The 22,013-nt window shown below is 37.4% G+C and overlaps 1 protein-coding gene and 2 long non-coding RNA genes across 8 annotated transcripts; 2 read left to right on the forward strand and 1 right to left on the reverse strand.

Moving 5' to 3' along the window:
• Positions 1-3,409: 3,409 nt before the first annotated feature.
• LOC138944039 (uncharacterized) lies at positions 3,410-6,140 on the forward strand. Of its 5 annotated transcripts, none has more exons than XR_011448628.1 (6): positions 3,410-3,583; positions 4,114-4,170; positions 4,380-4,501; positions 4,985-5,104; positions 5,544-5,675; positions 5,998-6,140. It is a non-coding gene; the product is annotated as an uncharacterized lncRNA (long non-coding RNA). The 5 variants fall into 5 exon arrangements; XR_011448627.1 differs by having other exon boundaries at positions 4,120-4,170; XR_011448630.1 differs by lacking the exon at positions 3,410-3,583 and adding an exon at positions 4,666-4,746 and having other exon boundaries at positions 4,037-4,170.
• Positions 6,141-6,150: 10 nt separating this feature from the next.
• Positions 6,151-6,758, forward strand: LOC138944040 (uncharacterized). 2 transcript variants are annotated; one of them, XR_011448632.1, is made up of 3 exons: positions 6,151-6,185; positions 6,270-6,429; positions 6,712-6,758. It is a non-coding gene; the product is annotated as an uncharacterized lncRNA (long non-coding RNA). The 2 variants fall into 2 exon arrangements; XR_011448633.1 differs by having other exon boundaries at positions 6,270-6,402; positions 6,712-6,726.
• Positions 6,759-15,871: 9,113 nt separating this feature from the next.
• Positions 15,872-18,195, reverse strand: LOC138944044 (stromelysin-1-like). Its single transcript, XM_070314921.1, has 2 exons — positions 17,214-18,195; positions 15,872-16,170 (listed from the first exon to the last, which is right to left on the reverse strand). Exons 1-2 carry the CDS (start codon positions 18,193-18,195, stop codon positions 15,872-15,874), a joined length of 1,281 nt encoding a protein of 426 aa, XP_070171022.1.
• Between the last annotated feature and the right edge of the window lie 3,818 nt (positions 18,196-22,013).

The raw sequence follows: 22,013 nt of genomic DNA on the forward strand, positions 1-22,013 counted from the left end.
CTCTCTCTCTCTCTCTTTTTCTTTCTGCTCGTTCATTATTGTATATTGTATTCTTTTATTGCCATTATTATATTCTTTTATTTGCTTAATTTTTATTCTTTCTATTCTCGTGTCCCTACATGAAAATAAATAAATTTATTTATTTATGTTTATTTGATACATCATAAATGAGATACACAAGTTATTTTCTTTTTCTATTTAATTATAGTTAAATACAACACATGTACATACAAAAATGCACATAATTAAATACTTTTTCTATTTATGACATACACAATATCTCATTCATGTTGTATAAAATAAAGACGAATAAATTAATGTATTATTATGTAGGAAGACGAGAATATAGAAAGAATAAAAGTTGAAGAAATAAAAGAATATAATAATGGGGATGAAAGAATACAATAAAGAACGAGGAGCAAGCGAGATGACAAACATCAAACAGTTCCGAAGTCTCGTTCGCGAGGCTCTCTTTATCTATAATATCTCGGGTTACATATCGTTCGTAAAATTTCTGTTTTTCGTATTTTATCGATATCAAAATAATTTTAATAGATTAATGAGATTCTTGCAATTAAAATAATACTAAACATGACATGAATCGGATAATTTTTAATCAGTTATGTTATTAAAATTATGATTACTTATTTCATTTAAAATAATCGGATTTATATCGTATTTGGTGTCATTTTAATCGCAAAAATGTAATTAATCCATTACAATTATTTTCAGATATATAAAATGCGAAATACAAAAGTTTTATTTTCTATAGTAAGATGACATATATACGTGAAAGATTACAGATAAAAGGAGTCACGCGAGCGAGGCTTCGGAACTCTTTCATGTTTGTCATCTCACTTACTCCTTCATTCTTTCTCGCTCTCGCTTTTGTCGACTCTTCAGCGTCGGGGATCTTTCCTTATCTACAAAATATAAACATCTTCTATATAAAAAGTGAAACTTGTATTTTCCATTTCATCTGTATAAAAATAATTATAATGGATTAATGAGATTCTTGCGATTAAAATGACACGAAACATGACATAAATCGGATTATTTTTAATCAATTATGTTATTAAAATTATGATTACTTATTTCATTTAAAATTATCCAATTTATGTCATATTTGGTGTTATTTTAATCGCAAAAATCTCATTAATCCATTATAATTATTTTTATACTAATAAAATACAATATGAAAGTTTCAGTTTTTATTTTATAAGATGTTTATATAAGGAAAGATCCCCGCGCGATGCTGGAGAGTCGACAAAAGCAATAGCGAGAAAGAATGAAGGAGCAAGCGAGACGACAAATATCGAAGAGTTCCGAAGTTTCGCTCGTGAGGCTCCCTTTATCTATAATCTTTCACGTTAGATTAATATATATAAATTATTATAAAATTTATATATATATATATATATATATATATACAGGGTGTCCGGCGTCAATCGCATCACCGGTCGTGTGCAGGTAGAGCAGATGAAATCGAGAAGAAAAGTCCTTTACCAATTTTTTATATAATACTTAATAAAAAAGTTATTATTGAGTAAAGTCTGGCCAATCAGCGCCGATCTTTAGCCGGGCGCACGTCAGTGAGCCGCGCGCTGTGAAGTGTGCAGCGGCGTACACTATCAAGCGCGCGGTTCACCGACATGCGCCCGGCTAAAGATCGGCGCTGATTGGCCAGACTTTACTCAATAATAACTCTTTTATTAAGTATTATATAAAAAATTGGTACAGGACTTTTCTTCTCGGTTTCACCTGCTCTACCTGCACATGACCGGTGATGCGGTTAACGCCGGACACCCTGTATATATATGTCATGTTACTATAGAAAATCAAATGTCTGTATTTCGCATTTTATATATCCAAAAATAATTTAAATGCATTAATTACATTATTGTGATTAAAATGACACGTCGTAAAATATTAATAAATAATGTTTTTATGTATCGAATTAATTTTAATCAATATGAAAATAACTTTTTATTCGGTTACAGAATATTCGTTTATAAAGATGCGCATTTGTTTTTATTATTACGCGATATTTGTAGCATGCATGTATCTAAGTATGTATGTACGTATTGGGGAATAAGGCGACTGTACTATTCACACGCACACAGCCAGGCACATGCGATAATATCAGTGCGCGGCAGTACTCAATCTCAGTCTCAGTCGCGCGTGTTGTGTACATACGCGTAACGAGAGATAACCGCAAAAGTGTGCTCAACCGTTATAACGCGTTATAACGCGTCGAATTTAAAAAACGAGTGTTGTGTTTGTGTAGTCATAGTGTGTTCATATAATAGGGCGAAAATGTAATGAGAAACGCTTGCCTCGCTTTGCCCGCAGACTTTCTTTAAAAAGAATAAGGGTCAAAAGGTTAGTATATTTATATACCATAATTCTAGAAGGAATTGTTTTAATGTATACTATATACTAATATGTCGCTAGATATAATTGAATTTTTTTTCCGTGCAGTTTACACAAAAATATAAGTATGATAATGTAATATTATATAAAAATGTAATATTTCGTTTTTTTTTTATTTTTTGATTATATCTTTAAAGCAATTCCTAAATAGAAAACAACATAAAGACCTTTGTATAAAAAAATTGTAACATAAAATTAATCTTTAAATAGAATTTAGAATTACTACAATACATGGACATACACATTATATGTATATGATGCACATAGTATTTAGTACTCATATAGTATTTTTGTTATAAAGAAATAGACAGACATGGGCAAAAAAAAGAAGAGAGAGAGAGAGAGAGAGAGAGAGAGAGAGAGAGAGAGAGAGAGAGAGAGAGAGAATAGGAATGAGTAAGCGAGAGAATGGCTGTACAACGATATATCGATTAATAATTCACATCAGTCGCTAAATATTAGTGAGCATAAAGTATTGCTACGGAGAAAGATCCAACTATTTCCTTTTTTTTCTTACTTTTGGCACTTGTATAGACACTTGCTCACTTACACTCATATCCTCTTTCTCTTTGCCCATTCTTCTCTGTCCGTCTCTTTCTGATCCGAGCATACTATCCCAGTGAGCATTATTGAGAGGATGAGCTCTTTAAGAGGACTTTTTAAAGACTTAATTAAATTTTCTTAGAAATGATATCAGTAAGTTATCTTTTTTAAGATATCTTTCAGAAGAGCTCTTTATGATATCTCTTCATAGATATCTCTAAAATCTCTAGCAAGCGTGCTATTTTAGATATTTTACGAACGCCGCACACGTGCGCAAGAAATGTACGTGTGAACTAGAGACCCCGTGTCTAGTGTGAACTGCGTGCCACTGCGTGCTTTGGATTTCAGAAAGATAGCATTTCTTCAATATTAACGTTTTTAAGATAATCTTTTTTTTTTAAATTATAAATATTATTAAATATGTATTTGAGTATAAAATAGATTAATATTTTCATATATATTTTTGTTATGTCTATATCCAATCTAAGAAGTTAGGTTATATCTTCAAAAAGCACATGTTTCAAAATTATAAATTTTTTTTATTCATAGTCTGGGCATTTTAAACCCTGTTTTAACATCAGAATCGGATAGGATTTATCAGGTCATAGTGAGTACCTATAGCCTAAGAGTAATTTATTTTGAAATTTTAAGCGTTTATATTTTTGTGATACATATCGCAAATCATAATGTACATATCAAGGATAAAGTGGTACAATGTGTATTTCAATAAGAAAAATAAAATAATTTTGGCATTTTATTATATTTATTCTATATTGCAATTTCTATATTGCTCTGCTTACCAGAGAAGTTGGGTTTTATATTTGCAAGAAACACGCATATTGTAATCATAAAAATTCTTTTTTATTGTAGTCTATATATATATATATATATATATATATATACATTTTTATGATTGCAATATGCGTGTTTCTTGCAAATATAAAACCCAACTTCTCTGGTAAGCAGAGCAATATAGAAATTGCAATATAGAATAAATATAATAAAATGCCAAAATTATTTTATTTTTCTTATTGAAATACACATTGTACCACTTTATCCTTGATATGTACATTATGATTTGCGATATGTATCACAAAAATATAAACGCTTAAAATTTCAAAATAAATTACTCTTAAGCTATAGGTACTCACTATGACCTGCAACGTGCAACGCAACACTAAAGCTACCTAATAAGTATGTTTAAATATCCAGATCAAGACGTACTCATTAGGCTGCAACTACTGTTGCATTGCATTAATTTTTTATTGTGATTTTTAAAAAGTATAATAGTAATAAACATTATTCAAAACCATATATTCATAAAACAATATATTATATATATATTTATATACACATATATGTAAGATATATAATTAATCTATATAAATTTTTTCAAATTAAAGAAGAGACGAAGAACCAAAAGCAAAGACAGATAAAGGGAGAGAGAGAGAGAGAGAGAGAGAGAGAGAGAGAGAGAGAGAGAGAGAAAGGAAGAGAAAAGGAAGAAGAAAGAATTAAATATCAGGTAAGAATAATTAACATTTTATTTGATATTATGCACGTTAATGTATATAGTGTCATGTGTCATGTTGAAGTTAACTTTTTCTTAATTTTGATGCATATAAATAACATTTATTCAGAAAAATAATTACTTATATATTCAGAAAAATAATTATTTATATATATTAGGTTTGATTTTCGAGTTTGAGTTCTTTATTGGATGCGAAATTGAAATAAAAATTAAACTTTTCAAAAAAGTATAAACAAAAGGTAAAGTAACTATAAAGTAACTTATATTTTATTATTTTCTAATTTTGAATTTTTTATTTTTATTCTTAATATCTTTATATTTTATACATTACATTATTTTTATAAATTAAAAATGTCATTACGCAAAAATTTTAAAAAGTTATCCGTGAGTCAGAAAAATAAAAGGCTTCTTAAAGCTTATAAATTTTTACAAAATATTGAAATAAGTGATGCTAATGAGAATATTTTCTATTTACAGGAAAGTCTGAATTATTAAATAATGATATAAACAATTATGAGGAACATGAAGAAAGTCAAATATTATACTTGGATAGCTTCGATATGGAATCTAACTTGGATGTACAAGTAAAAGAAACAAGTGAGAAAATTATTATTGTTTTCTGTATATAGCAGGCTTATTAAGTATATAACAGATTTTATCAATGTCTTTAAATTATTACAAATTTTTCTCTATTTTTATTTCTTTTATTTTCTACACATTTTTCTTTTATAATTTTGTTAATATTGCAAAATATCTGTTAAATATATTGTATAAAGTTGTTAATGTTTAAAAATAAAATATTACAATTTTTTTCTAATTGTAGAATATGGAAAATATTCTACATTTATTTTAGTATTATTTATTTAGATAAATACTGCAAGTAAAATTATATACAATTTGTAGATTAAAGTTAAATAGCAATTAATAAAATTTTAAATTTTATCTAGATTATAATAAATAAAATGATTATAAATAAAATGTTTGTATTTTATAATATTTATATAATTTTCATTATAATTTTTGTTTCTTTTAATAGATGCACAACCAATCAACTATTCACAATCAATATTTCTTCTAACCGATCGACAAAAACCAATTATTATCTACGAAGAGAATGCAGAAAATATAAACAGAGAGGGAAAAAAAGAATTGCATGAATTGTGTTGCAGTAAGTATAGAGATAATTGTTTTATAATTAATATTTTAATAAATATATGATTTAATATTATAATAAATATGATTTAAAATGTATTTAGTGTTTTTTTTTTTCAATAAATTTTTGTGTTAGACAACTTTTCTTTATATTTTTTACTTTTGAAAATATATAAATAGATTTATTTTATTATTTCTTTGTGCATATTAGTTGATTCTCTCTCTCTCTCTCTCTCTCTCTCTCTATATATATATATATATATATATATATATATATATATATATATATAATTAATATATGCATATGTATTAAATATTATAAATTTTGTTAAATATAGATGGTTGTCGCGATGACATTCAAAAGATTATACGATTGTTAATTACGATCCAACAATTATTATTAGATGAACACCCACATTCTTCACAAAAAAATACTACAAATTTAAACTTACCAATTGGAACACCAGAAGCACTAGAGAAATTTAACAAGTTATTAATACAAGACTCCGTATCTTTGTTGCAATATGTAAGTACACTTTATCTAATATGTAAGTACAATTAAATTTAAAAATGTATATATGTATAATACTACAATTACATGTTTTTACAGAAAAAATTAATTAAAACTGTAGGAGGGAAAGATGCAGAACAACATGTAAGAAACGCACTGAAACTTACTTTAACTGATAATTTGGCGTACAAACTTTCATGGACAGGACAGAAAAAAACTGTGGAAACGAAATGTATGAAATTTGTTGACGTCATTATCGGTATTTATGTTTTCTTAGATTTTATTTTAATATATCAGAATTAATAATATATTAATATTATTTAATTTGAAAGCATTACTCACGCGCGCGCGCACATATGTAATGCTATTTTTTTATTTTGTCATTATGTTTTTATGAAAATAAAAATTGATCATTAATAGCAAGAAAATATATTTATACTGAAAATATATAATAAATGTATAACAAAATTTATAATTTATAATTTTAATAATTTTATTTTAATCACTTTATCATTTAATTTTTGTAACAAAATTTTTTCAGAAATAATCATCGATATTAGAGAAAAGATTTCTTCGCATTCTGTCCAAAACGTAATAAAAAATTGGCTTCAGCATGCTGGAGATAGGATTAATCAAAACTCCAAGAGACACGCTAGTGAAAAGAAGAAATAGAAGAAGAAAAAAGTTTCAAAAATACTTAAAAAAGATTTTTTCTAAGGCGAAAAAACGTATTCTGTGTGATATTAATTATTATTTTCCTTTATTATTTGATTGAAGGCTGCTCAATTTAATATATTGTTTTTCACAAATATTTACGTAAATGCGTACATTATTTTTTAACGTCAAGCAGCATGTTCGCATACTCAAATTTAGTTTTTGTAATAACGATTTATTTCGTTTACTTTACATTTTTTCATAAAGATATACTTACATTTTTCTTATAAAGATAAAATTGAAATTTTTTTAGCAATACTAAAGTACATATATGGTATATGTATATGCTTATATTTGTTTTTCTTTCATGCAATATTATAAATTTTTTTCATTTTAAATAGAATAAAGCATTTCATTGTCAATAATAATCTATGTGCAATTATATGGCAAATTTTTTATTTTATTATCAAATTGATTGTATTATAAAAAGTTATTTTTATTATACAAAAATAATTTAGCAAATGTTGTATTTTGCAAAGTTCTAATAAAATGTTATTAAAAAATGTATACTAAGAGTTATATTTTTCTTTAAATAAAAAAATGTAAAGGGCGTTTTTTAATTCATCGATTGATTAATCCCATGATGCACAAATGTAGCAAATCCAGAACTTTGCTGTCCTTGCGCATCATGCGATTGATCAATCGATGAATTAAAAAACTCACCCAAAAATATAATACTACAAATAGAACGGTTCTTAACGGTGACATTTTTTTGATATTTAAAAGAAGTCAGATTGTGGAATTCTTTTAGATGTCAATTATATGATGTCTTTCTTTCCTCTAAAATCGACGCATTGGAGGACTTATTGATATCATAATATTATCATTTTGATGGTGTTTTCGGAAGTCCGATTCTTAAACTTGAGTACTTTATGAATTTCTTTTGATAACATATTGCTCACTGGGATGTGTGTTATATATTATCTATATGCGATCTTTTCGTGAACTGGTTGTAAATATTTCATACCAGATGCGGTTTGCATGTGCGCTCTAAATATTGCCGAAATATTTGATCCCAGAAGTGATCTTTTCGTGAACTGGTTGTAAATATTTCATACCAGATGCGGTTTGCATGTGCGCTCTAAATATTGCCGAAATATTTGATCCCAGAAGCGATCTTTTCGTGAATTGGTTGTAAATATTTCATACCAGATGCGGTTTGCATGAGCGTTCTGGTTAAAAATATATCCCAGAGGCGATTTACGTGTGCTGGGTATTGTAAAAAATATCCCAGAGGCGATTTACGTGTGCTGGGTATTGTAAAAAATATCCCAGAGGCGATTTACGTGTGCTGGGTATTGTAAAAAATATCCCAGAGGCGATTTACGTGTGCTGGGTATTGTAAAAAATATCCCAGAGGCGATTTACGTGTGCTGGGTATTGTAAAAAATATCCCAGAGGCGATTTACGTGTGCTGGTTATTGTAAAAAATATCCCAGAGGCGATTTACGTGTGCTGGGTATTGTAAAAAATATCCCAGAGGCGATTTACGTGTGCTGGGTATTGTAAAAAATATCCCAGAGGCGATTTACGTGTGCTGGTTATTGTAAAAAATATCCCAGAGGCGATTTACGTGAGCTGGTTATTGTAAAAAATATCCCAGAGGCGATTTACGTGTGCTGGTTATTGTAAAAAATATTCCAGAGGCGATTTACGTGTGCTGGTTGCTTTAGAATATTTTGAACCGGATGCGATTTAATAGTTATGTAAGATTAGCAATATAACCGTTATTATATATTATAATACATATATATATATTGTGCTATTGTATGTATGTATGTATGTATCTATGTATGCATGTATGTATATATATATATATATATATATATATATATATACATAAACGGCATACATATATATATAACAATACATGCACACACACACATACACATGGCCAAATATTATTCCTCTTGGAAAGATATATGGAAAGGCACACACACACACGTACATATATATATATATATATATAAGTCCATATAAGTAATGTGTGCAATTGTGTTCAAATATGCAATAAAGGCAGACACGTGTATATGTTATACTGTTATCTATACGCTTAGATACGCTTAGATATGCGTGCGAGGCAATAGAGCAGTAGAAATACACGATGTTGTCCGATTTCAACATATTGAACACAATTCTCTTTCAAATATGCATAAAACATGCAGAAATATTAATATTGGTAACAGCGGAACTAAAATTATTGATATTATCGATAATTTCGGTCGGTATTATCGATAATTTTAGTTACGCTTAGATGAGGGCGCTAACCCGTCGGAGTTCGGCCGTCGCTCCGGCATCCTCTTAAGGGAAGCGGATGCCGGTCTTTATCCACTATTTCATTCATCGCTCGGAAGTCTATACATACTCTTGGCGTCCCGTCTCGCTTTCGTACTACCACCACTGGACTGGCGTATTCAGATGAGCATGGCTCTACGATTCCTTCCTTAATCCATTGCTCCATTTGTTCTTCTACAATCTTCCTTTCCGGCACCGGTAAACGCCTTGGTCTTGTAAAAATCTTCCGGTTGTCTTTGACATTAATCGCCATTTCAACATTGGCGTCCTTCGTTTTCTCGGGTCGATAATCTTCAAGTAGCTGCTCCACCTCTTTCCTTACTTCTTTGCCAGCAATATGCGCGGTGTCTGGAATATTTTCTTCTATGATATAGCTGGGTAAGTGCATTAAATCTAATTTGTGTATTTTCTTAATGATGATGCCGTTTTGCTTAATCATGAGCTCGGCTTGTGTTAGCAACTCGTTTCCTATTACAGCTTTCATAGTCATGACGTCATTTGATACTACATATATAATTACTTGAAAAGATACATTATCAATTAAGATTTCTTCCTCAAGGTATCCCATCGGCTCTACTTCGTTTCTTCCAAATCCTGAAAAACGCAATGTAGTTCTGGACGATGGAGGTGATCCGACTGTTCTGTACGGATTATCGTTAATAATGTTAAATTGACTGCCAGTGTCAATCAAAGCATTCAACTGGTTGTTCCGTATCTTGATCGTCTTGTACATACTTCTTGGGGTACCTAGGCTATTCACAGGCTCGGTTTTTGTCGGTACTTCTCTTTTCTTCTTCTTTATTTTTTCTTTTTTACATTCGGGAGCTTTGTGTCCAAATTCGTTGCAATTGAAGCATTTTACGCCTTTGCTTTTGGACTCACACTTAGTTAACCTAACCTGTGGCCCTTGGCTCCGCAGTTGTAGCAACGAACATCATCTTTCGGTTTCGCTTTCTTATTTACAGCCGTACTCAGAGGTTTACTGGAGTTTGAAATCTTTGTTTTCATTCTTTCGTATATCTTTAATTTTTCTTTAAAGTCCTTTGTGTTCTTTGCTCCGTACATAATACTTTTATTTGCAACGCCGTCATCTATGCCATCGATAACGTAATGGTACAGTGCCTCGTCTTCAATTTCACCTTTATTAGCTATCTCCTTCATAACTAGAAAATAAGCTTGCACCGATTCATCTTTTTTAATTCTTTTTTTACTCAACAGCTTGTGTAATTCGGCACTATTCATTTTATGACTAAATTCATCTTTAAGCGCTTGCCTTAATTTCTTCCATGACGTTATGCCTCTTTCTCCTTGAATAAACAGTTTCGCTAAGCCTGTCAACGATTTTTTGGCGAATATCAACCTCTGAATATCAGTCCATCCAAATAATTCAGCGGATTCCTCGATATCCATTATCCAACGTTCCACCGGATATTTCTCATCTCCATTGAAATGCCGTATCGAATCTTCGACATCTCTGAAGGTCATTGTAAACCTTGTGCTTACCTCTCTAGCTTCCACTATTGCCGATCGCTCGTCGTTTTCTTTTTCATCTTTATTTTCGTCTTCGCCTTCAGTCCCATTTTCCTCCTCTTCTTCGTCTTCTATTTCTTCTCTTGTCTGTCTTATTTCTTTATTGTAAGCGTTTTCTTTGTCGTTTTGCATCCTCATCGTCGCTTTGTTCTTCGTCTTGTTCATCATCGCCCTTATCACTTTCTTCTCCATCCGGCCTAATAGCGTCGTTAAGTGAATTGAGATCTACTAAACAGCTACATATGCGCTGATTCAATTCTTTCTTTGTCCCAGAGTAATCTATAGCTAAAATATTGCATACAGAGATTAAATCTCCCCAACTAAAATTACCTTCTACGAATGCTATTTTCGATCGATACTCATCTGAATCACTGGCGAACGGGAAGCCCTTGAATTCACGCAACCGCTTCTCTATCACCTTCTTGCTCGAAAATGAATTTATGTAACGCTTTGATGGCTTTCGTTGAGCTCGTTTTGAGGTTATTGGCCACCGTTTTAATTTGCTCAAGCCTCTTCATTGTTACGTCTTCGATAATACTTTCGCCTGGATGTGTTTTCTTGTCAACGCCGTACTCACGCAATCGTCTTTCTTCTTACGTCTTCCGGAATTTTTCGTCGTCTTTCGTCGTCTTATTGTGCGTATTTTTCACGCGTACTACCGTCCCTTCTTCTTGACACTTCCATATGTCTCGTATATCCCGGGAGAGCCTCCAATGTTGTAGGAATTGTTGATTATTAAATATATATATATATATAAAAATACAAAGTTTAAACAGGTGTATCTCTTTTTTTTTTTTTTTTTCTTGAGCGTGATCTCGATCGTACGTCCACTCACTAACTGGGCGCCCCTGTCGCTCTCGTCTACGCCCTCTCTTTTTTCTCTCGGCCGGTAACATTTTTCGAACTGCGAGGTCAGATCCCATAATACTTAAACAAATATTTAATTAGATTGACCAAACGTTTGATGAAATATCGTGATGATCTATATTTCATCAGACATTGGTCAATCTAATTAAATATTTTTATCAGTGTAATTTTTATACGGTTATATACAATTTTATATACGTTATTAATTTATTATTCATTACAATTTGAAACTTAAAAAAGAATTTGGGATATAATCACCATCCAGACTGTAGAAAATGGCCGAATAGGCTAATAGCCGGATTATAAAAAAGTAGCCGGATTGGCCGGATACCGGATAATTGCCGAATATCCGCCACATCCTTAATTTTGATGAAGGAAGTGGAAATGATAAAACTGACATCTCAATTCAAAACTATGATTTTCAAGACAACTATGATGTGATGATTCCGATGACTTTTGAATGTATTGATAATGTTAACGAATATTTTAGTAAATATAAGCTAAATATATTATAAGTATATTATAAGTATATTATTATCTATTAGAAGTAGTATTATAAGAGAAATTTTAATCTACCTTTTGGCTTCAGTTTCATTGCCTCATTGTAGCAAACACATAATGCTCATCATTCCTAGATATATGGGTGGTGGAATCTAAGAGGGCTTCGTGAAGTGGGTCAACTCAAGATTAATGTTGGGCAAGATTAATGTTGGACATTGTGGGTAATACGCTAAATATGTCCAATAAACAGAGAACTTGGACAATTAAGTAGAGATACTATGCGGGTTCTAACTCAGGTCCTCTGAGGGAGGGTGAGGGGCGAGGGGAAACCGGCGCGGGGGGTATGACGTCACAGGGGGGTATGACGTCACGCGGGGAGGGGGGCTGCGGCGGAACGGTAGGCGCGGGGGCCGCGGGGAAGAGGGAACGCGAAGGTACGATGCCGCGAGTAGGTGTAACAGGGACAGCGCGAGGCGTTCGCAATGTGTAAGAGGGGGGTAGCGTCCGCATGCACTTGAGAGAGAGAGAGATAGCGTCCGCGCATGCACTTGAGAAAGAGATAGCGTCCGCAAGTTAAATTTTGCAGACTGTGCATATCTATTACACAGTTTTTATTCATACATAAAGGATGGGATAAATAATTAAATTCACGGATAATTAGTAAAATAACTTATTTATTAGAAGCCTCGTGAAGAATATCATTTACTGCACATGTCAACAACTCGCAATCTATGAGCGATTCGCTGTTAAACATATCACTTTCATGTATCGTTTTTGCAGCGTCACATACATTAGGGATATTATTCTGTTGTAAAACAGTTACAAATTGTTTGAATTTTTCATTTACAATATGCGTATTTTCGCATAACCAGTAATACATATGACCTATACATTTTTCAAAATCGAATAAATAGAATAGAGTTGGCGGTTTCATATATAAAGAATTATTGGATAATCCTATTTTTATAATATTCGAATCAGATATTTTAACCACTTCGAATGTCAAATCTCGAATCCGCAATGGGATTTCAGTCGATTGTAGAAGCCGTTCAATGTCCGTACGTTTCTGCATTAGCGATTTCCACGTTTCAAAAGGCAATATTATTTGATTGCCCCGATTATCGCCGAGAACCAATTCCACGCAAGATAGCTCCAACGTTTATTCCAATGTCCAAATATTTGTACGACGTCGGGGTTAAGGCGTATCGTCTTCCGAGTATACGAACCGCGCGACGAGGCTCGGATGAAATGCTAGGGAGTAAAAACAATATTATTTATATAAATATTTAAAAAGTGTAAAAAAAATTTAAAAAGTATAAAAATTCTTCAAGTTAATTAAAACTTACTTGTTACATTTTTTTTCTTACACGGTGAAGTTTCATCAGCATCTTGAATCGGAACGTAATAATTCATGCGGCTTTCTTCATTGGGATACATTTTTATATGAACCTTTCGCACAAGTGATCGATGCAATACTGAAGGTATTGAACATATTTAAAATATATATTAGCATTGCAAAATTGCAATGTAGTGGGGATTATTGATGACGCTAAAATTTTTTCAATTTTTCCATTCAAGCGCCGATATACGGCTGCTTTGCGATGACATCATCACCAGGTGTGAGATTTAGCCGAATGCACAAAAATGCAACGTAATATAAAATTTTCAAGCGCCGATATGCGACTGCTTCGCGATGACATCACCCATAGATATCAGATTTCAAACGCGCGTGTCAAAACACGACAAAATCCTAAAATATAAGGATAATCCTTATGATTAAATTGCACTAACATTGGACAGCTGCTTGTAATTTGAAACTTTTGCGATGCGCCTAGGATTTTACATCATCTTTAGACGACAAAAAAAAATGCAATAATCGACATTAGTCAAAACGTATGTGACAAATTGCGAAATAAATTTAGTTGATACACATGATGGAAAGAGGCATCAAGATAGAATATAAAATCATGGTAAAGAGGCACACCCTGTCAGTATTTTCGCAAAGAGTTCCGAGACACGAGCTATCAATAAGCGCATCTTGTTAGCAAAAATTTTTGGCATAAAATTAGAAATATGGCGGAAAACAATGCCGAACAAATTCTGCGCGAGCAATCTGCAAGAGTGAATTCGATAGAAAAGTACATTGCGTGGGAGCAACGATGCGACGAATATATCGAATCGGTGGAAGAGCAAAGTCGAATCAAACGTCCACGATTATCGATCGGGATTCGACAATCGTTGATTGCCCGAATTGCACGACTCGAGGGATTGAAGAAGTCGTTACGCAGGCGTTTTGTACACGCCGGTGCAGGATGCAGCACGCGGCAACACAGATTGATTTGGCGAGAGATCGATACGGCGTTCGAGAGCCGCATATTGACTGGTGCGGTTATAAATCATAATCACATCGAGCCTCGCCAATTTTTCGAGGATGCTAAAGATATTGTGCTCGAACACGTGCAAACCATGCTGAAAAAACACTTTAATGTGAAAATTAATACAGTGTTCAATGGTGAATTTGTGACAGGTGATAAGCGCGCAAATAAAAGTATCAATACGAGAAACTATGAACTCTTTCGCACATCCGATTTACGCGAATGGTACAAGCGGCGCGTACCGAGCCTATTCTAGCATCGCTCGAAGAATTTCAGGAACGCGATAGCGGGTGGGCATTGTCGCAAATACTCGATTTAACGGTAAATATAAATAAATATAATCGTTTGCGCGCGGGATGTCATTTAAAATTACCGCGAGAAATAACAATGAAGCGATCAACGTGCAATCTAATGACAATGCGTGTTTCGCGTAGTCTGTGGTCGCCGCTCTACATCCAGCCGAAAGAAACACGAATCGAGAATCTTCGTACCCTCATTACACGACAGTGCTGAATCTCCATGACATTAAGTTTCCAATGACTGTGAATCAAATTAAAAAATTCGAACTTGCCACGATATCTCAATCAATGTAAGTAGGATAGTATGGCCGGTTTTCGCTTAGTTTGTTGTGAGTGTGAGAAAGAGGTTACCGTTGGGGAGGAAGAGAGAGAGATAGTTTCGGAGCAGTTTGTAGGCGCCCGAGGGATGGAGATCGGGCTGGGCGGGTGTAAGGGGGGTAAGTAGTGTGAGAGGGGTAGCGCGGCCGGGGGGAAGCGGTGAGTACGAGTCGCCGAGAGCGCTCGAGATATGGCGCTCGGGGGGTGGCGGTTCCTCCCGATTCGCGACCTTGACGCGACTCGTTTTTTAGGGGCGCGCGCCGCTTCTAGCGCGCGATTCGCTGTCGCGATTCTTTAGGGGGGCGCGCCGCTTCTAGCGCGCGATCCGATGTCGCGATTCTTTAGGGGGGCGCGCCGCTTCTAGCGCGCGATCCGCAAGCGGGCGGCGGGCGCCCGGCGTCGAGGGGGCGGGGGATCGTCGGTGGGCGGTCGAGCGGACGGAGGGGCGTCCCTCGTCGCTCTCCTCTTCTCGAGGCGCGCGTTAGCGGCGATACGAGCGCGCTTGTCGCTTTAGCGAGATAGCGAATCTTCGAAAGGTCGTGAAATAAAGAGATATCGTCGTTCTAGCGAAAGAGGAGAAGTGTTTTTATTGTTTTCTTTTACAAATTTTTTAATATATTAATAATACGATAATACGAGTACGCGAGTAAGCGTATCATGATTCTCCGAAGACCAGAGCCTGCAGTCCGCAATCGATTATATCGTTGCGGTCGAAGTTATCGCTCTCGCGTATTATCGCCTTATCGCGAGCGCCTGCCGCGATGTCGAGGAAACGAGTTAGATTATTGTCCACGCGCGCGGTTTAACCGCTTAAAGATGCAACGATGCGGTTGACGCAAAGTTCCAGATTTAATATATTTACGACGGTGCTCTTCGATACGGCTAGACGAATTTTAGGCGTTTCGAGACGAAATATTCGGAGATTGTTGAGTTTGCCGAATCGTAGCGTCAACTGTCCGATGTGTATTGGCGTCGGACGCGCCTCGTCGCGCTCGTCGGAGCGAAAGTGCGACAGAAGCGCGAGTCGTAGATCGAGCAGTTCCTTCCACGTATCCGGCGTTAGTGAGATCTCTTTGCCGTGACAATCTCCGAGGACGATTTCTACGAAAGAGGGTCGGCTGACGTTAACGCTGATTTCCAGATGTTTATATGCGGTTTTGGTCAATGGATAGCGTCTTCCTAAGATTCTGAGCGGTCGCGCGACCGAGACGTCCGCGTCGTGTCTTGGCGTTCGATCGCGATCTCGTCTAAAAATAGATATGAGCGATGAGAGAAACGGTGCTAGCGAATTATTAGTTCGAATAAATGTTTGATAGTCTTACCCATTGTCCATTTTAGCTTTTTTAGCGTATTCCGCGCTATCTTCGCGGTCTCGTTCGGTTAGTCTCGATCGATCGTCGAATGAGTGTTGCTGCTGCGGTTGTCCCCCCATTGTCGCGTACATCGTCGCTCGTTCTTTCTCGTTTGTTCTTTCTCGCGCGTTAGCTTCGGTGTTCTCCGTCAATAATGAAGCGCTTAACGGATAGACGGTCTTTATATACTCGCGTAGAGATCGCTTCTTCCCCTTTCGCGCGTTTTCTCTTATATATTCTATTTTTAAAAAATAACGGTAGGGTCGCTCTAGTCGTTCTCATCGTCGATCCTCTCTCTCTCGGTCGCGTCGTCGAGACGATAGACGCGACTAAAGAGATCGCGCAATTGCCTTAGCAGTCCATCCGTAGGACACTGGATGCCGAGCGCGCGTAGATCGAAAGGACCCGCCGAGGTTACGATATTCGTGAATTCGTTGAAGGCGTAAAATTGACGTTTGGCGAAGAAATATAGATTACCATCGATGTATCGGAAGGCTGACGTTATCACGGACGGAATTCCGGGAAATATATCTTTTAATGGAGCGTGTCTAACGACTATCATGTGACACTCGTCGATTTCCGCGACTTTATCATCGTCGTATATAGCGTAGGTTCGTCCCGTGTGTGTATTTATCGCTGCGTTGATTTTAACGTTTCGGGGAAGTCCGATATCGTGGAGATATCTCGGCCAATCCGATTTTAGTTTAAGACTGGGATATTCCGCGAGGTAGATCGAATCGTTCGCGAATAGCGCGAGATCGCCCGAGGGTCTTCGATACGCGGCGGATAGACGCGTGAAATTCGCCGGTAGAAACGTCGCGTAATCCGTGAGCGTCATGGGTCTACCGTAGCATTTCTCGGTCATGTCGACCGACCATACATTGCGGCGATTAGCTATATATAATCGATGATTCATTATTAGCGCGGCGTCCACGCGCCGCAATGCGCAGAGATCCGCGCGCGCTGGGTCGGTCGGCGCGACGCTCGTCGTCGCGGGCGCCGCGGTGGTCGCGGGAGTCGCCGTCGGATAGTTTCCGTCGTCGTGAGATCCGTATAGATTCTGTATAGCGAGAATGTCTTCTATGCTCAACTTAACTGGAAATTGATTCTCGATGTCGGGTATATACGGGAACATTATAGAGTCATTGCGCATGCTATGCTGTAGACCCAATGCGTGGCCGATCTCGTGCGTTAGCGTTTGTAGCAGGTGATGCGTGTCGGGAGGATTTTTGTTTAGATACACGTACCACGGTTCGGAATCGTCGACGTGTATCTCCGATGTGAAGTCGGTCGTTCCAGAGGGAAAGAACGCGTGAGCTAGGGCTCCTCCCGGACCGTCGAAGACCGCCGGGCAAATACTGACGTTCCGACGATTCGCGTAAGTGTGCGCGCCCGTTTCGGCCGTTCGCGAGATTTCCTCGCTAGCCACTTGAAAATTCCACGCGAGACGCGTCTTCGGCCATTTTCGCGCGATCGGGCTATACGCGCGATCGGGAATGTCCGCGAGACCGCATCGCGGTTTACGCCTAAGGTGAAGCGTAACGGCCTCTAACGCGCCGTTTCCCGATAATTGATAGTATTCTTGAAACAGCGATAGCGCGCGACGCAGAGACGTCGCGTTATCGGACGACAGCGATTTTCCATCGTCCTTTAGAAAACCGTACGCGCGCAGGAAACGGAGCGCTTCGATCCTCTCCGAGTCGAAGGGCACGGCGATTGTCGCGGCGACGAGCATCGTCGCTAGAGCGAGAAGAGCCGTCCTCGCGTTAGTCATCGCGCGAAGCGGGGGAAAACGCGATAAACTATCGAGAGACGCGGTAAACTATCGAGAGACGCCGGGCGCGATTGATTCGCGCGTTCCGCGAGACGCCTATTTTTATCGTCGACGAATAATGTGAGTGGGTGGGAGGGAGGGAGAGGGAACCGCGTCTCTTTCGACGTTGAGCGTTTGGAATGCGCGTTATCTAGCGGACGCGCTCGAGTTCCTCTTTTGTTTTTTCTATTTTATTATTCGTTTGTCCTCTAAGAAGGACACTCGATGAGCGATTAAAGATATCCCTTCCAACGATATGCGTTATCTAACGGATGTTTTCTGTTATTTCTATTTTATTATTCGTTTGTCCCCTAAGAAGGACACTCGATGAGCGATTAGAGATACCTCCTTCCGGCAACGGTAAATTAGAGATACCCCTTAAATGCCCCCTAGATACTCCTTTTCGGCGATGATTATTTCATTGTTCGCCGAGTATTCGGAATGCGCGTTATTTAACGGATGTTTTTTGTTTTTCTATTTTTATTATTCATTTGTCCTCTAAAAAGGACACTCGATGAGCGAGTAGAGATACCCCCCTTCCGGCGACGGAGCGGTCGCGGAAGGAAGATGCGGCGCGATCGATAAATCGTACCGCGACATCCGCGCGTCGATTTTTATAAAACGCGAGATCGTTTCGAGAAGTGTCAAAGTATTCTCGCTCACGAGACAACGAAGCACGAAACGGTGGAACGCGAAGTGGCGAAAGGTAAAATCGGTCGCGAATTGTTCGATATGGAACGAATCGAACAGATAATTAACGCGGCCGATTATATTAATGTAAACGGAGATTTAATCGCGATAAAGTCCTACGTTCTGGGGGACCTCGCCACGGATTTGCGTACGGAGGCGCAAGGTGTTATTGAGAATAATCCGGATTCGTTTAGACTCGCCTTTCAGTTGAACGAAGACGTAGATATCGCGCGTTTAATGTAAGTATCCGATTGAAATTATAATAAATTATAATAAATTATAATAAATTATAACGTTTTACTTTTACTAATTTTTATTTTTTACTAATTTTTATTTTTTACTATTTTTTACTAATTTTTATTTTTTACTATTTTTTACTAATTTTTATTTTTTACTATTTTTTACTTTTACTAACTTTTACTTTTACTAACTTTTACTTTTACTAATTTTTACTTTTGTATTTCAGACAAGAAATAGAGGGCTGTATAAGAACGGTGCGAGAATCGCTCTACGATTTAATAACTAAAACGAGGATTATGCTTGCACAAGCGCAAAGCGTTCATTGTGCGTGACGCTCGCCGACGCGACGTCGCGCGAGCCCCCGAACGGTTCGACTTAATCGGTCGGCTTCACGAGCGCGAGCGCGACTTCGCCATCCCCGAGTTAATCGGTCCGCTTCGCGAGAGCGAACGCGACTTCGCCGTTCCCGAGGTTAGGCGAGTCGTCGCATTGCCGATTAACGAGGAGCCCGAATCGCGACCGATCGGCGAGGAGCTCGAATTGCGATCGATAGAGGACGAGGCCGAACCGGCGACGATCGACGAGGGTGAATTGCGGACGGGTGTACGATTGGCGAACTACGAGCCTGAATCGCAACCGTTCGACACGAAGTAATTTTACGCGTTAATGAAGCGCATTTGTAAGATATTTTTATGAATAAACGCTATACGTTAAGCGAAGCGTCGATTCTTTACGCTTCTCTTTCCTTCTTCCGCATCCTCTCGTTTTCGCGTTTCTCGTAGTAACCATCTGTGTCCGCATTAAGTTTGTATTTTGGTAACAAAATTTGCTGACATAACGACAATAAATTGATGGCAAAAACCGAGTAAGGCTTGATATAATAACTTGACGTTAAAACTATTTAAATAGTATATTTAAATAGTATATTTAAATAGTATATTTAAATAAATTTAAAATCTCTATAATTAAGTTTATTACGCGACCGTGATAAAGAACGTGACCGCGATAAAGAAAAAACGCGGTTCGTTTGTATAACGTGTATTTTGTAACAGTATAAGTATAACTAATATATTTGTAATAAACCGCTTTCGCGAGGCGGTCGTGGATAACTCGGTCGGGATCCGGGGCTCGTGAAAGGGTATCGAGAGACGAACGATAGATGCGTTAGGTAGAATATAATTTATTGCGTTTAAATATATGTGTGTATACAGAGTGAGTGTGTGTGTGTGTAATTATTGTGTGTGTCGGTGTGTATGCGCTTGCATGTGAGTGAGTGATAAGCGAGCGAGTGCGTGTGCGAGCGAGTAATATCTGCGTGGGATTTACAATGTATATCGCAAGTATGTGTGTGTGATCGTGTGTATGCAGCCAAACGCCCTCGCGTATGTGTGAATGTCGGAATCGTCTAGTGGCGGTCGCGTCGGTCGCTGTGCGTCCGAATTATATGCACGGTGCGGAATGTGATTTCGGCGGATTCGCGAATATATCGATTACGTTGCGCGGATCTGGATTTCGGCAGGAGCCGCTAGCTACCGGGCGGTAATTTCGGTCGGGTCGGTGGGCGGTCCTTAGACGCGTCGGTATCGATCTGATTGCGTCGATCGATGTCGCGGCCGGTTAGATCCTCCCCTTTTAAGCGGGACTTAGCGCGCCGTATTAATGGTGATTCCGATCGCGGTAATGGCGGTCGCGGAATTACTACAAGTTCGCGGGTATCGCGGTATTGTTCCGTCGGGGATGATTTTCCCGTAGAATGCAGGAGTGCAACGGCCGACGGGAACACCCGTCAACGGCAGGGAACTCCCTACCGCTGGATAATTGCCGTTGCACACAGGTGGACGGATGCGGGTGAGGTGTCGAGAACTCTCGACGGAGGCTGAGTACGCCCAACCCCGTTTTCCTCTCTTTGCAATAGATCGGAAGGATCGCTCGTGGAGATGCCGCAAACTCTCGGCGGAGGCTGGGTACTCCCAACCCCGTTTTCTCTCTCTTTGAGCGGTTATAGGATCGTAGCGGATTTCCAGGCGTCTTACAGACTCTGGCGGTTGCGGAAGATCTCGTCTCGATATGGAAAATGTGCCCTTATTTATACCGCTTTCTCCGGCGGGTGCGCGTGCGTAATATGCCTGATTGTTTTAAGGCATATTGTTTAAGATTGAACCGCCGCGCGCGACTCGGGCGGTTTCGGGAACGGTCGGTACGGTTACCCGAGCGCGGCGACGGTTCCCGGTAAACAAACGCGTCTTGACGGCGGTTATAAATTTGAACGCTTTTCTTTATATCTTAAAAATGGGCGCTCGGCGCCTCCGCATTATGCCCGACCGGTGTTTGTCGGGCGGCGGACTTCCGGCGGATCGACGGCCGGGTAACGGTGGAGGGATGCATCGTTACATATTCATGATTAAACTTATGGATTACATTATATATAACTTAAATTTATAGAATAATATACAATAATATACAATATAATTTATAATATAATTTATAATATAATTTATAATATAATTTATAATATAATATAATTTATAATATAATTTATAATATAATTTATAATATAATTTATAATATAATTTATACAATTACAATAATACAATTTATTTATAATATAAAATCAATCGCGCATATCGCGCAAACGATCGCGTCGCTCGAACCACCAATCCTGCAATTTACACGCGTTTTCTAACGCGCAATTTTTCGCGTGATATCCGCAGCGAAAGGCCCGCGAAGCGTTCAGAGTTTCCAAACGTTCGATGTCTTCGTAATCAGCGTCGATAGTCTCGACGGAGACGGCTATGTCGTGATCGTCGGCGACGTTTCCTAAAATCTCGATCAGCCACTTCTTCTTCTCG

The sequence above is a fragment of the Polyergus mexicanus genome, unplaced genomic scaffold (assembly GCF_030449975.1).
Source record: "Polyergus mexicanus isolate NDT 795.1 unplaced genomic scaffold, iyPolMexi1.0 SCAF_77, whole genome shotgun sequence".
Lineage (NCBI taxonomy): Eukaryota > Metazoa > Arthropoda > Insecta > Hymenoptera > Formicidae > Polyergus > Polyergus mexicanus.

Coding starts and splice junctions, on each gene's coding strand:
- LOC138944044 (XM_070314921.1), bottom strand. CDS start 18,195: ATGACTAACGCGAGGACGGCTCTTCTCGCTCTAGCGACGATGCTCGTC. Junction 16,171..17,213: donor TCTACCGGCGAATTTCACGC/GTCTATCCGCCG, acceptor CCTCTTTCGTAG/AAATCGTCCTCGGAGATTGT.